This window comes from Thamnophis elegans, chromosome 11, assembly GCF_009769535.1.
Source record: "Thamnophis elegans isolate rThaEle1 chromosome 11, rThaEle1.pri, whole genome shotgun sequence".
NCBI classification, from domain to species: domain Eukaryota; kingdom Metazoa; phylum Chordata; class Lepidosauria; order Squamata; family Colubridae; genus Thamnophis; species Thamnophis elegans.
Window position 1 is genome coordinate 21,230,682 of NC_045551.1, and position 13,665 is coordinate 21,244,346.

General features: G+C 40.3%; 1 protein-coding gene across 1 annotated transcript in view; it reads left to right on the forward strand.

Annotated features, from left to right (window-relative positions):
* Positions 1 to 12,951, forward strand: part of CTPS2 (CTP synthase 2) — a 103,106-nt gene extending 90,155 nt beyond the window's left edge. Inside the window, 3 exon segments of the mRNA XM_032226156.1 lie at positions 2,960 to 3,056; positions 7,103 to 7,247; positions 12,855 to 12,951. Of these exon segments, the coding sequence (XP_032082047.1) occupies positions 2,960 to 3,056; positions 7,103 to 7,247; positions 12,855 to 12,951 (339 nt within the window).
* Positions 12,952 to 13,665: the final 714 nt, after the last annotated feature.

The following is a 13,665-nucleotide window of genomic DNA, read 5'->3' on the forward strand; positions in this document are numbered from 1 at the left end:
TGCAGCTGGTACAGCAGGTCAAGTGCTGCCCACTGCTACCCAGCTACCACGAGTGCCTCTGTTGGGCCAGCACCCCTCAGCTGCTGGAAGCAGCTACGTGCAAGGACTGGAAGAGGTAAGAGGCCCTCTGTCCCAGGACAGGCTTGCAGCCTTGGCCAGCCCTAGTGGAGTCCCTGCACTGCCCTTCCCCAAGTGAGGGGATGCCTGAGGAAATGAGGTCCAGTTGCAGCCCTGCCAACTCCTGGCTGGCCTTCTTGGGCACATTGGAGCGGAAGCTAGGTGTCCCTCTACCTCTTGGATCTGATGGGTGCTTTGTATCACATATGCAGCCATTGAGACTGTTTGGCTGCCTGGGATTCCAGATGTACCCTGGGCTGGCATCCCTGTCTCTTTCCTCCGAGAGCCATCTGGGGGCTGTGCCCTTCCCTCGCTGTCCACGCGGAGCCTCTGCCCTGGTCACCTTCCAAAGAGCTTGACCAAAGTTTCTCTCACTGAGGCACCAGGACTCTTGACGCCGGGATGGAGTCCTTCAGGCACTTAGCTTGGCCACTTAACTCCAGTCCCACCCTCCTCCTCAGCGAGTGGCATGCCCAGCAAAGTTCAGCTGGGCTCCTCGAGAGACGGAGTTTGCAGGAGGCCGATCTAGGGGCTGGCTGGTTGTAGCACAAACGTTCATTCTCAGCTTTTTGATTCCTAGCTGCAATGGGCAGCAAACCTAGGTTCACCCCCAGCAACTGGAAAAGTGGGCAGAGAGAAATGCCAAGGTACGTGTGGGTCGGAGGCGAGGAAAGGAATTCAAACTTCATCCTCCTGCTGTGGCACGGGGCTTTGGGCAAAGGTTGGAGGGAAGGGCCCTGGCTCCCTCACACTCCCTCCCTCCCTCCCTAGTGTAGTTTGATGCAGGCAGAAGCTCACATTGCCTTTTGTAAGGCCACTGTCAGTGAACCTGGGCACCGGTGAGGGCTGGCTTTTGCCTAGCTTTATCCAGCTGTTGGGGAGGAATGGACTGGGGCCTGGGGAGAAAGTCATTCTCCCTCCCCCGACAGCTGGACAAAGCTATGCAAAACCCAGCCCTTGCCAGCACCCAGATTCAATGACAGTGGCCTTACAAAAGGCAATGTGAGCTTCTGCCTGCAATCAAGGTAGACTGAGGAGGGGGGAGCATGAGCGAGCACTGAGGAGACCACAGGAGGAGGGAAGCCAGGCAAAGGGAATGCTGTAGCACACACACTTTCCCTCAGCCTCCTTCTTTCAGAACGCTCTGATCGGCTCTCCTCCAGCTTCTCCACCTCTCCTCTCACCCCAGCCTGCCAGCAGGAGGTGAGTGGGTGAACTTTATTGTGTTCCATGCATTTCCCACCTGAACAGCATGCTGCATTTGCAATGGGGGAAGTGTTTGGGGAAGGCAGCGGGGAAATGGGTGGGTGGTGGCAGAGGAGCTGCTTTCAAGCCATTGGTTTTTGCGGGGTGGAGAATCTCCCCTCCCCGCCCAATCATGCAGGCAGAGGCACACTTCCCATTTTGGTAGCCCCATTGAGTTGGCCCCACCCACCCAGTCACATGACCATCAAGCCATGTCCACAAAACAAGCCACACCCACAGAACTGGCAGTAAAAAAATTTGAAAACCCACCACTGCAGAGTACCTGTTGGATTCACTGGCAATAAAAGTTGGGGTTCTGTCAACTTGATCTTCTGTATCTGCTATATACTGCTTAATGGGTGCTTTGGTCTGATCATATCCCATGCTGAGTAGAAAACGTGGAGAGAAGCCCAATGATGAGATTTTAATTTTGCAATTTGCCTACCGAGTAAATAGACTAGTAGAAGATGCTGTTAATATGGCACTGCACTAAATCTTACAGCATCCTGAATCTACAAGGAGCTATGCAAGGGTCCTTTTTGTAGACTTCAGCTTCTTCTCACTAAACTGATTCAGCTAACTGTGTCTGACTACACTTGTAAGTGGATCTGTTGTGGCCCAACAGCAGCCGGCTGAGCTGTTGCTGGAATCTGACAGTGATGAACACTATGGGACTTCCCTGGAGGCTGAGGAAAACTCTGGGTGGGGGGGGGTGTTCGGAGTCTGAGTAGGGACTAGAGAGGCCTATTGGCCACCAGATGGCATCTGAGTCAGGGAGCAATGAGGAAGAACAGAGGGAGGGTGTCCCTGATGTATATATGCGTAGGGCTGAGAGGAGGAGGGAGCAGCTTTGGAAAAAGGCTAACAGAAGGAAATAGGAACAGGTGGCTACTGATTGGCTCCACCCGGAGAGCTTATAGGTGGGGCAACGGGAGGGGAATTTTGCAGGAAAAAACAGTTTACTAATCCAGACGTAGTGAAAGATTGGGAGAATTTCATGAGTTCAAGCCTTGTTTTCATAGAGATAATTTTCTGGGGTCCTAGCCAAGGAGTTGTTTATCTCCTTCCTTAGTTGTGGCAGACAGCCAAGTCTGCATCAGTATATATTAGAGGCTTGGGACAGAACAGGATCATAAGCTATCTAACAGATAGGAAGCAGCAGGCAAAATCACATCAGATACCTGTACAATTAGCACAGGTGCGTCGCAGGTCTGTGTGCCCTCCCCATTACTCTATTCTCTGTACCAGGGCTGTCAAACTCCCACCCCACGGGCAAGATGCGTGATGTGTTGGCCACGGCCACGCCCAGTTTAGCAAAAGGGGGGAAGTCCTGATACATCACGTGACACCGCCGTGACAACTGTTTGATACCCCTGCTCTATACCAAAGACTGCATCTCAAAAGAGCCCTCTGTTAAATTATTGAAGTTTGCAGATGATACAACAGCGATCTCATTCGAGATGACGAATCTGCATAGAGACAGGAAGTCTGGCAAGGCAGCTTCTAGTCGGGGCATACATTTTCACCAGTATCACAGTACTGAGAACTTTTGGAGCAGTACATTTATCTTTTACCTCTTTGCTTTCCCCTATTCCAGGTAAATCCTGAATTGATTCACTTCTTTGAAGATAAAGGCTTGAAGTTTGTTGGGCATGACACAGAAGGAAAGAGAATGGAGGTCATTGAACTGGATGGTAAAGACTTTGGCTTCTGGCGACACCTTGCATATGAAAGATGATGTGCAATTAATGTTACTGTAAATACATGGAGAAATGGAGAATCTATAAGAGTCAATGTTAACATTTGTTAGATCTTGAAATTTTAGAGATGCTATTGGTTGCCACATTAAAAATAGAACTATTAAGGAGATCTAGCATGAGCTTTCTGTGAAAATAAAGATGTACATTTATCTAACTACACTGTGTGCACAATTAGTAGGCAAGCTATAGTTTGGAGGATTATTTTTATTGAACAAGTAGAGTGCTCTCGGTGAATCCAAAATGTTAATAAACCTCAAACCTGAATATTTAAGAAAGTAAAAGTGAGTTTATGGCTTTCTTAGGAGAATATCTATGTGTGCACAATTATTGGGCCACTATTAGTATGCAGAATTATTATGCAGCTAAATGGGAAATGAAAATTTTCCCATATCAGTCGTTTGTTGCAGATGTTAAGAATAATAAACAACTCAAATGCACAAATAAACATTTCTGACAGTTCAAAAAAAATCAGTGACCAATATAGCTATCTTTCTTTTCAATAATAGTCATAAGTCTTCCATTCATGGAGTCTGTCAGTTTCTTGATCAGTTGACAATCAACTTTTTGTGCAGCAACAACCACAGCTTCCCAGACACTGTTCCGAGTGGTGTACTGTTTTCCTTCACCATAAATCTTCCATTTAAGAAGAGCCCACAATTTCTCAATAGGGTTTAGATCAGGTGAGGAAGGGGGCCGTGTCATTATTCTTTCATCTTTAAGGCTCTTACTGGCTAGCCACACAGTGGAGTACTTCAATGCATGTGATGGATCATTGTCCTGCATAAAATCATTGTCTTCTTAAAAGATGGAGACTTTTTCCTGTACCACTGTTTGAAGAAAGTGTCTTCTAAAAACAGGCAGTAGGTTTGGGAGTTAATCTTGAGTCATCTTCAACCTGAAAAGATCCAACTACCTCATCTTCAATAATACTAGCTCACACCAGTATCCCACCTCCAACTTGCTGGCATCTGAGTCGAAGTGGAGCTCTGTGCCCTTTACTGAACCAGCCACGGGCCCATTCATCTGGTCTTTCAAGAGTCACTCTCATCTCATTAGTCCATAAAACCTTTGAAAAATCTGTCTTCAGATATTTATTGGTCCAGTCTTGTTATTTCAACATGTGTCTTGTTCAATGGTGATAGGATTTCAGCCTTCCTTATCAATAGCAATAGCACTTAGACTTATATATTGCTTCACAATGCTTTACAGCCCTCTCTAAGCAGTTTACAGAGTCAGCATATTGCCCACAACAATCTGGGTCCTCATTTTACTGACCTCGGAAGGTTGGAAGGCTGAGTCAACCTTGAGGTTGGTGAGATTCGATCTGCAAAACTGCTGGCAGCCAGTGATCAGCAGAAGTAGCCTGCAATACTGCACTCTAACCACTGCACCATCATGGCTCTGTACTTTGGCCATGTTTCTGAGCACTAAACACCTTGTACTTCTGGGCACTCAAGGTAGTTTGCAGTTCTGAAATATGACAGTATTGGAGGATAGTGGGTTCCTGTTACCCTCATGTTTGACTCTTCCCAAATCTTTGGCAGTTAAGGTGTGTCTTTTTTTCTAAACATGTTTCTTGCAACCCTGTTGACTATTTGCAGCAAAATGGTTCTGTGATCACACCCCAATATCTTAGCAATTTCAAGAGGGCTGCATCCCTCTGAAAGACATTTTACTATTTTTGTCTTTTCAGAGTCCATTAAATCTCTTTTTAGCCGATTTTGCCTGAGGAACAGAAGTTGTCTAATAATTATGTATACCTTGATATAAGGTGTTAATCTCCTTAGGCCACACCCTCCCTCATTAACAAATATGCATCACCTCATCTGCTTATACCCTCTAAACATTCAAGTTTACAGCTTGGAGGTGGAAACTATGCATTCAAAGGATGATATGGTCAAAATACTGGACTAATAATTGTGCACACGGTGTATGAAAATATGTACTATAAAATTGGGCACAAAAAGCTATTTATCCCTAAATTTATGCTAGTGATCATCCTAGTCATTATGTTGTAAACTTCTGAGGTATAACTGAGTCCAAACTGATCTTTTAATATGTATCCAGTGCTTGAATGCTTAAGTGAAGAAAATCCACACTTTTTTCAGTAATTGATGTCCTTGTGAATTTATTAATCACTTAATATTAGTGATTCCTAACATTCACTATGGAAAAAACAATTCTACTTTTCTACTGTTCACATATGCAGGTACAGGTACATAATATACAGTATGTACTTTGCAGGCTTCCCAAACCCTTTGCAAGTAAACGGGATGCGCGGGATGGGGCTTTAGGAGGTCAAAAATACTGTATTCAGTGTATAAGATGCACCCAGATTTTTACCTTTTTGGAGTGGGATGTGGGGGGGAAGTGTGTCTTATACTCCGAAAAATACGGTAATAAAATAATGGATAACTTTTCAAATGCTTTTTGAGGTGTATTACTTCATCAATATTCCCACAATTTGATAAGGTAATTACAGTTTCAGAAAATGATATGAGATACTATGACAAGTTTAAATCACCAGGAGCAGAAGGATTGTCTTTCTAAGCTATTTGCTGTATTTGTCATCATTGATAAATTATGAAGATTTGTGAAGTTCCAGATGACTGCAGCAGATGTTCTTATTTTCAAAAAACCTTTTAAAAAATGGACAAACTGTGTAGCGATGTTGAAATTGATATCTGGATGATTCTAGATTATGTTATAAAGCAGGTGGTTTTTAAACATCTTAAAAACAATCTAGGAATTTATTTTATTATTATTTTTTAATAAAATAAGAATGGTTAGAAATAAGCATAGAGCAGCAAAATGAACTGGAAGACCATTTCTGCTTGAATGTTAGGAAGGGCATAAAGTAGTAAGAACAGTTTACAGGATATCAAATTATATCCTGATAGGTAATGAACTCTTTTCGGTGGATATATTCAAGTAGAATCTGGACAGCTCTGTCAAACAGACATACTGTAGATTCCTGGTTTATTAGTTCTATCTATCTTGATATCTATTGGGAACTATTAACTCAAACCATTTATTTTATAATGGCTAATGCACGGGAGTGCTACATTTTCTTTTGTATTACTGGGAAACGGTTAAAAAATGGTCTTTCCCATCAAACTGAAACATTTAGAGACTGAATATAGTAGAATGGGAGCTGACAATCTAGGACTGGTAGTCATCAAATGCACTTTAAAGAGGCTTCTCTGCCATCTCTCGATAGAAAAGCCATGATAATAATTAAGAATGCCAAAATCATATATGTGATTCTGTATTGAACTAAACATTGCTATCCAATTAAGAATAGCTACCGTTCTCGGACATCAGCATAAACTGTAAAAAGTTCAGCCTAACTTCCACCCAATGGAAAATAAGAATCATTGCCTTTACAGATAGTCCTCAGCTTACAAACATGACCATTCAAAGTTATGAAGGTGCTGATTGGTCCCCTCACTTACAACTGTCGCAGTGTCCCCACAGTCACAAGATCAAAATTAGGGCACTTGACAACTGGCATATATTTACAAAGGTTGTAGCATCTCAAAATCTTGTGATCTTTATTTGCGACCTTGCCAGGGGGCTTCCAGCAAGCAAAGTCAATGAGGGAAGCCAGATTCGCTTAATGACAGTATAATTTGCTTAATGACAATAGTGATTCATTTAATGACTGTGACAAAAGAGTCCTAAAATCAAGCAGAATTTAATTAACAACATTGACTAGCAATAGAAGTTCCAGTCTCAATTGTGGTCATAAGTCGAGAAATACCTGAATATAGCAAGATACAGATTTTCTTACTTATGTTACCAAATAGCACAATCTATATACATTTGTATAAAAATCAGAATTGAATTATTTATTAATAATTATTCATGGTTTTATCATTATCAATAGTTTAATAATTAAAATTATTATCAATTTATGTTAAAGAGTTTTAATTTTTACAGTATGTTACTAGCTTCTTGTCTGTATTATGTGCCTTTAGATCACCCGTATTTCATTGGTGTTCAGTTCCATCCTGAGTTCTCTTCCAGACCTATGAAGCCTTCACCTGCCTACCTTGGCCTATTACTTGCTGCAACAGGATCACTCAGCACATACTTGCAACACGGATGTAAATTGTCTCCTAGGTAATCATGGTTTCTGCTTGAATGATTGTCTTCTCCTTCTCTCCTCCTCTTCGTTTTCCTTTATGAAATGCTTGGAAAAAATAATTAACAATGATCCATGTTGTTTGTTTATACATTAGAAAAATATTGATAGTTTTTGCTAAAAACACTGGAAAATTAGGATGGTTAGGCATTAGAAAATTCTATGGATGCAAAGACTCTGCATTGCAAACACTTATTCCTTTATATGGATGGGAGAAAAAAAGAATAGATACAAATGATATAGATATAAATATAGATGATATATAGGTGATTTATATTCTTGGCCAGGAAGTAGTCAATTAAACTGAATAAGTGAATGAAGTTTAATGAATATTGGAAGTTTATATTTATATTAAGCTTTCTTCATATTTTTGTAAGGTTAATAAAAAAACACACACAATACATGGTACCAGTAAACGTCAGTATCGCACAGGTGCAATTGATATCAAGGTAGCATTGCCTAATATTTGTTATCATACAAGCATGTCTGCTCTTTTGACTTGTGGGATATTTGACATGCTGAAAACACTTTTATCAGCAATCTTACAAAATAATTGCTGGTCAATGAAACATTTTTTTTTTCATTGAAAAGCTTAGGAGGATTATTTATAAAAAAAAGGAATCTTCAAGAAGAAAGCTAAATGCTTAGAAAAAGAAAAACTCTTAAAGAGTAAGCTTCATTTTACAGCTCTCCAAATCATAACAAAATACTTATTTGAAAGAAAGCCAGCGCTGTTCCAAGAAATGAACATGTACATAACCTATAACAGAAGCAGAACATCTTTCTCTATTACCAAAGGTAACTCGGGCAAAAATTGTGCTCTGAAACTACCCAGTGAGCAGAGTTGGGTGTTATCTCTGTATAAAGCCATGAATTTGTTATAGAAGGTCATAGACAAATAGCTGTCCTTTGGGGTCATTACAGGTGTCTGGAATAGAAGAACATGGGTGTTTTCTGATACGGAAGCATTTTGTATAAAATAGAATGCAACATTGGCTAATAAACAATAGCTCCAAACTTAGTTTTAAATTCATACATTTAAATTCATTGCTATTTTCACATAGTATGTGAACGAGACAATTTTTATATTCCAACACTTCAGGATACAGTGTTAAGCTTATTGCATTGGGAGATTTTGTACAACATTTGCTTAAAATGTTTAAGAAAAAAAAATGGTTGGATACTTTGTTGTTTAGAATGCAAGGCAAGCACACTTCAATTTTAAGGGATTGGGATTATTTCCATATACTGTACAGCTAGACCTCGATTTACAACCACAATTGACCCTAAAATTTCCATTGCGAAGCAAGACGGTTTCTCATTTCATGACCTTTCTTTCCACAGTTGTTAAGTGAGTCACTGCAATTGTTAAATGAGCCATGCAGTCATTAAGCAAGTTTGGCTTTTCCCGGTCACTTTGCTTGTTGGAAACCAGCTGGGAAAGTGACAAATGGTGATCGCATAATCCTGGATGCTGCAACTATCACGAACACATGCCAGGTGCCAAGCAAATTTTAACCATGTGGTCATGAGGATGGTGCAGTGGTCATAAAGGAGAAAAACAGTCACAAGTCAAAAGAGCAACAAAGATGATTAGAGGACTGGAGGCCAAAACATATGAGGAACCGTTTCTGGAACTAGGTATGTCTAGTTTAATGAAAAGAAGGACTAGGAGAGACAAGATAGCAGTGTTCCAATATCTCAGGGGTTGCCACAAAGAAGAGGGAGTCAAACTATTCTCCAAGGCACGTGAGGGTAGAACAAGAAGCAATGGGTGGAAACTAATTAAGGAGAGAAGTTGTGAATGTTCCAACACTGGAAGTTTTTTTAAAGATGTTGGATAACCATTTGTCTGAAATGGTGTAGGGTTTCCTTCCTAAAGAGGGGGTTGGACTAGAAGATCTCCAAGGTGCCTTCCAACTCTGTTATTCTATTCTAACATATACTGTTTTAAAGAAGCACAGAGGGAACAATCCTCCAGGCTTCAATTATGTTGCACTGTAAAGGGCTTCTGGTCCATTTAAGTGATCACTCTTCCTTTTCAGTTTGTCAGCTTTTAATACTTTGGTTTTATTAAATGAATGTTAGCATTCAGAAGGTGCCTTCACTATGTCCATCTGCCCTCTCCCCATCAAAATTGTGCTCTCCAGGAAATAATTTTATGGGCCTGGGAGGTTGCTAGCATTTTCCATTAGAAAGCAGTAAGCCTTGTCTCAAAATTTGATCTATACAATGTAGATTGTTTTCGGCTTTGTGTGATTTGATTGAGACTCTTTATCAATTGCAGATTGTAAGCAATTGTTTCTTTCATCACACCAAAGCCAAAGCAAAGAAACCACATTGATGAACCATAATACATAAAACTTTTGCTTACCACCAGAGCCCCTGAGAAGGATTAATCACTGATCTCTATTAATTCTAAAATGTTTATTGAAAAATCCTGCATTTAGAAGGCATACATCTTTAGTAGAGGTCTGTTGGACTCTTTCCATAATGCCTAAGAGGGGAAACCAGGGGAGGGATGCAACCACTCAATGAAATAATTCTTCTTGTAAAAAGCAAAAAATTACAAACATTCTGTATGATATTATTTTTACAGTTTCAAGTCTGTAATATTTTGAAAGGAGGTTTTGATAAATTTCCTTATTTGCCTCTGAAGAACCCCAATAGCTTAAAGATTCTCAAAATGTAGGAAAACTTAGTAGATGGAAAGTACCTAAATTCAAAAAATAAAGGTGAGAAACTTGTGTGAGGTAGAAAAAAAACACATTCAGTCTCTTCTCTTGTTTTTGTAGAATTTTGTAGTCACATGAACTAGAAGACCTTTTAGAGAAAGGTAGTTGTTTCATGAATCATGAATATATAATAATTACCTAGTGGGAAATTAAACATAGGTTCTTCAATATGAGACTTTGTTATAGAACAATAGGTGAACAATATAGGCCAGTGACTCAGGGGTGAAATCAACCTACCTTTGCTACCAGGTCGCAAATGTGAGCCCACATGCCACCTCTGCGCATGCGCAGGACCTTCCGCGCATGCGCAGAGTGACAAAAATGGGATGTGATGACGTCCGGGAGGGTGGATGGAGCCCCCTGCCGCCACCACTGTGGCATGAACTGTGGCAAGAAAGCTGGTATAATCGGTTTAGTGATCAAAGTTACAATGGCATTGAAAAAAGTGACTGATGACCATTTTTCACACTTAGCGACCATTTTTCACACTTAGCGACCATTGCAGCATCCTCAGGGTCACGTGATCAAAATTTTGATGTTTGGCAACAGATTCGTATTTATGATGGTTTCAGTGTCCTGGGGTCATGTAATCGCCTTTTGTGACCTTTTGACAAAATATAAAATTTTTAATGAAGCCCCCCCCTCCCCCCGGTCAATGGTGTCCCTCTTTAGCAATCTGAATATCTGGTCACCTTATCTTATACACTGAATACAGCATTTTTTTTGCGTCCCAAAACCCTGCCTCCTGCACCAAAATGGCTGTGCATAGCTTTTAGAAGGCTTTCAGAGAGCTCCTGGGGGCTGGGGAGGGCAGAAATGAGCAGAAAATAGGCCATTTTTTCCTCAATTTTGCCCCTCCCCTGGAGCACTCTATAAGCCTCCTAAAGGCTATCCATTTTTTGCTTGTTTTTGCCCGCCACCCTCAGGAGCACTTTACAAGTCTCCTAAGGGCTATTCATGCCTTTTTTTTTTTTTTTGAAAAAAAAATGGGCCCGTTTTTGCAAAAAAACAGGCCGTTTTTGGAAGGTTTGCAGAATGCAAAATCTTTTTTTAAAAAAAATTGTCTCTTCAAAACCTTGGTGCGTCTTATACTGCGGTGCGTCTTATACGCCAAAAATATGGTAGTCCTCTTCTAAAGTTATAATTACAGATGGTTTCCTGCCACTGAGTAAGAACAAGTAATCTGAATGGGGCAGAATATAATTAATTATGCATTTAAGTGATGAGCCAGGAAAGATTCCTGAAATCCATTATTCCATTGAATTTTGTTTCTTAGAAGATACTTTCCATTTTGTGACAGCAATAATAGTTCTGGATATTGTACAATATTGTAATACACAATCATAATTTCATAATATGTAAGAATTTTGGGAAGTGTTCTAGACAGACTCAGTCTAGGAACATCAATCCAAACTATTATCATACACAGAAAGTACAATGCAGTGATAAACTATTTAATGTGCAGTTGCAAATTCATTCCTACTTTTTATTTCCAGCGTGTTTTGTATATTTATAGCAGATATTATAGCATATTAGCATTTCCCCAGGATACTGTGCTACACATTCATCTTAGTTGAATCTATAAGAGAAGTTTACAGCAATGGGAACTAATTCTAAATCATTTTTGGCTTTTATAATTTATTCTAATAATAATTAAAGAAGATTGTCACATTATTTTTGTGTAGCTTTGAATTTTCATGCAACATGGAGAAATGTTTCATAACATTAATTTTTATTTCATGCTTCCTGGGTACATTCAGAAAGAAGTAAGTACAATATTAGTTCTACTAATTAAAATATAGTTTGACTATAGTGCAACAAGTGCTTAAGAATTAATTACTTATTAACAAACTGATTAATTTTGTTTGAAATTCCTTTTTTATTATAAAGTAAGGTGGCACAGGATTTCTATCTTGAAGCCATAAGATATAACTATATTTGCTTCAGTTGTTGGCTTATTGTTGAAAGAACAGTTTGAGGGAAAGGGTAAATCAGGAAAACTCTGGTCCAGCAGGATTTTTTTAAAAAAACCTTTACATTCTAAAGCAGTGTTTCTCAAATTTGGCAACTGATTGGAAATCCTGGGAGTCAAAATCTACATATCTTAAAGCTGCCAAGTTTGAGAAACACTGCAGGAGCCAATCTGGATCGGTCACTAGGACCAGAAGTTTTGTCTTCTGAGCTTTTGGACTAGTGTGAAAACACTGTTTTAAGTAGCAATAGCGCTTAGATTTATATACCACTTCACAGTGCTTTGCAGCTCTCTGTAAGCAGTTTACAGAGTCAGTATATTGCCCCCAACAATTTGGGTCCTCATTTTACCAACCTGGGAAGGATGGAAGGCTGAGTCAACCTTTCATCGAACTGCTGGCAGTCAGCAGAGTTAGCCTGCAATACTGTATTCGAACAACTGCGCAACCATGGCTCTTAAAACATAAAGTGGATTTGTAGATTTATCCTACTATACAAAATGTTAAAGCTATTTCTTAATATCAAATTCTTTGGATGAAAATAGAGTCGATTCAGCCAATCACATTGTTTATGAACTATTATTTCATGTGATTAGTTTATCACATGGTTACAGAATGAAGTTCTTATTCCTCTTGGGGTAACTAACATCCTTCCAAAGGAAGACAGATGATGAAATAAGTACTGTATAATTACCCTAAGGACTGAATCAAGCTGAAGCGAAGTATTTTTAAGCACCATTGATTTCAATGAGAGAGTTAGTTGATTTAATTCTTGTATCAATATGAATAAATCTGAAAAAAAAACATAATGTGACTGCTTTTGCAGTGAGAGACAGATGTGAAAATTGGATCCTTAAATCATTTATTCTTTTTTGTTTAGTGACAGTTATAGTGACCTGAGTGAAGAGGATTTTCCAGAAAAAGAAACAAGCTTAACATGTTCAGGACTGCAAGAAAAGCACAAAGAACACAGGTAAGCCTATTCTATTCTCCCCACCTCTCTAACAATGAGATTGCTCCCGAATTTCCTTCCAGGCAGCAGAAGAAGGAGAAATTTCCTGACAGTGAAAACAATTAATCAGTGGAAAGAGTTGCCTTCTTAAGAGAAGAGTGCCTTCTTTTTAAGAAAAGATTGGACAGCCATTTGTCTGAAATTGTATAGGGCAGTGATGGCGAACCTTTTTTGTCTTGGGTGCCAAAAGTATGCATGTTTGTGCTATCGCTCGCGCTTGCATGCCCACCCACATAATTTAATGCCACCCCCCATGCCGTGCCCCTTGCACATGCACACATGACCACCACCCTGCTGCCCCGGAGGAGCCTCTGGAGGCCAGAAATGGCCTGTTTTCCGACTTTTCCGGCCTGTTAGGTCCCAACAGTAGCTTTCTAGGAACCTGGGAGGGTGAAAAATGGCCCAACAAGTAAACCAGAAGTTGGGAATTGACTTCCGGATTGCCCGTTGGTGGTTTTTCACCCTCTGGAGGCTTCAGGAAAGCCTCCAGAGGGTGAAAATTGGCCGAAATCAAGGCCAAAAATCAGCTGGCCAACGCCTGGAGCTGACAGGGGAACGCCTTGTATGCCCTCAGAAATGGCTCCGCATGCCACCTTTGACACACATGCCATAGGTTCGCCATCATGGGTATAGGGTCTCCTGCTTGAGCAGGGGAGTTACACTAGAAAACCTCCAAGGT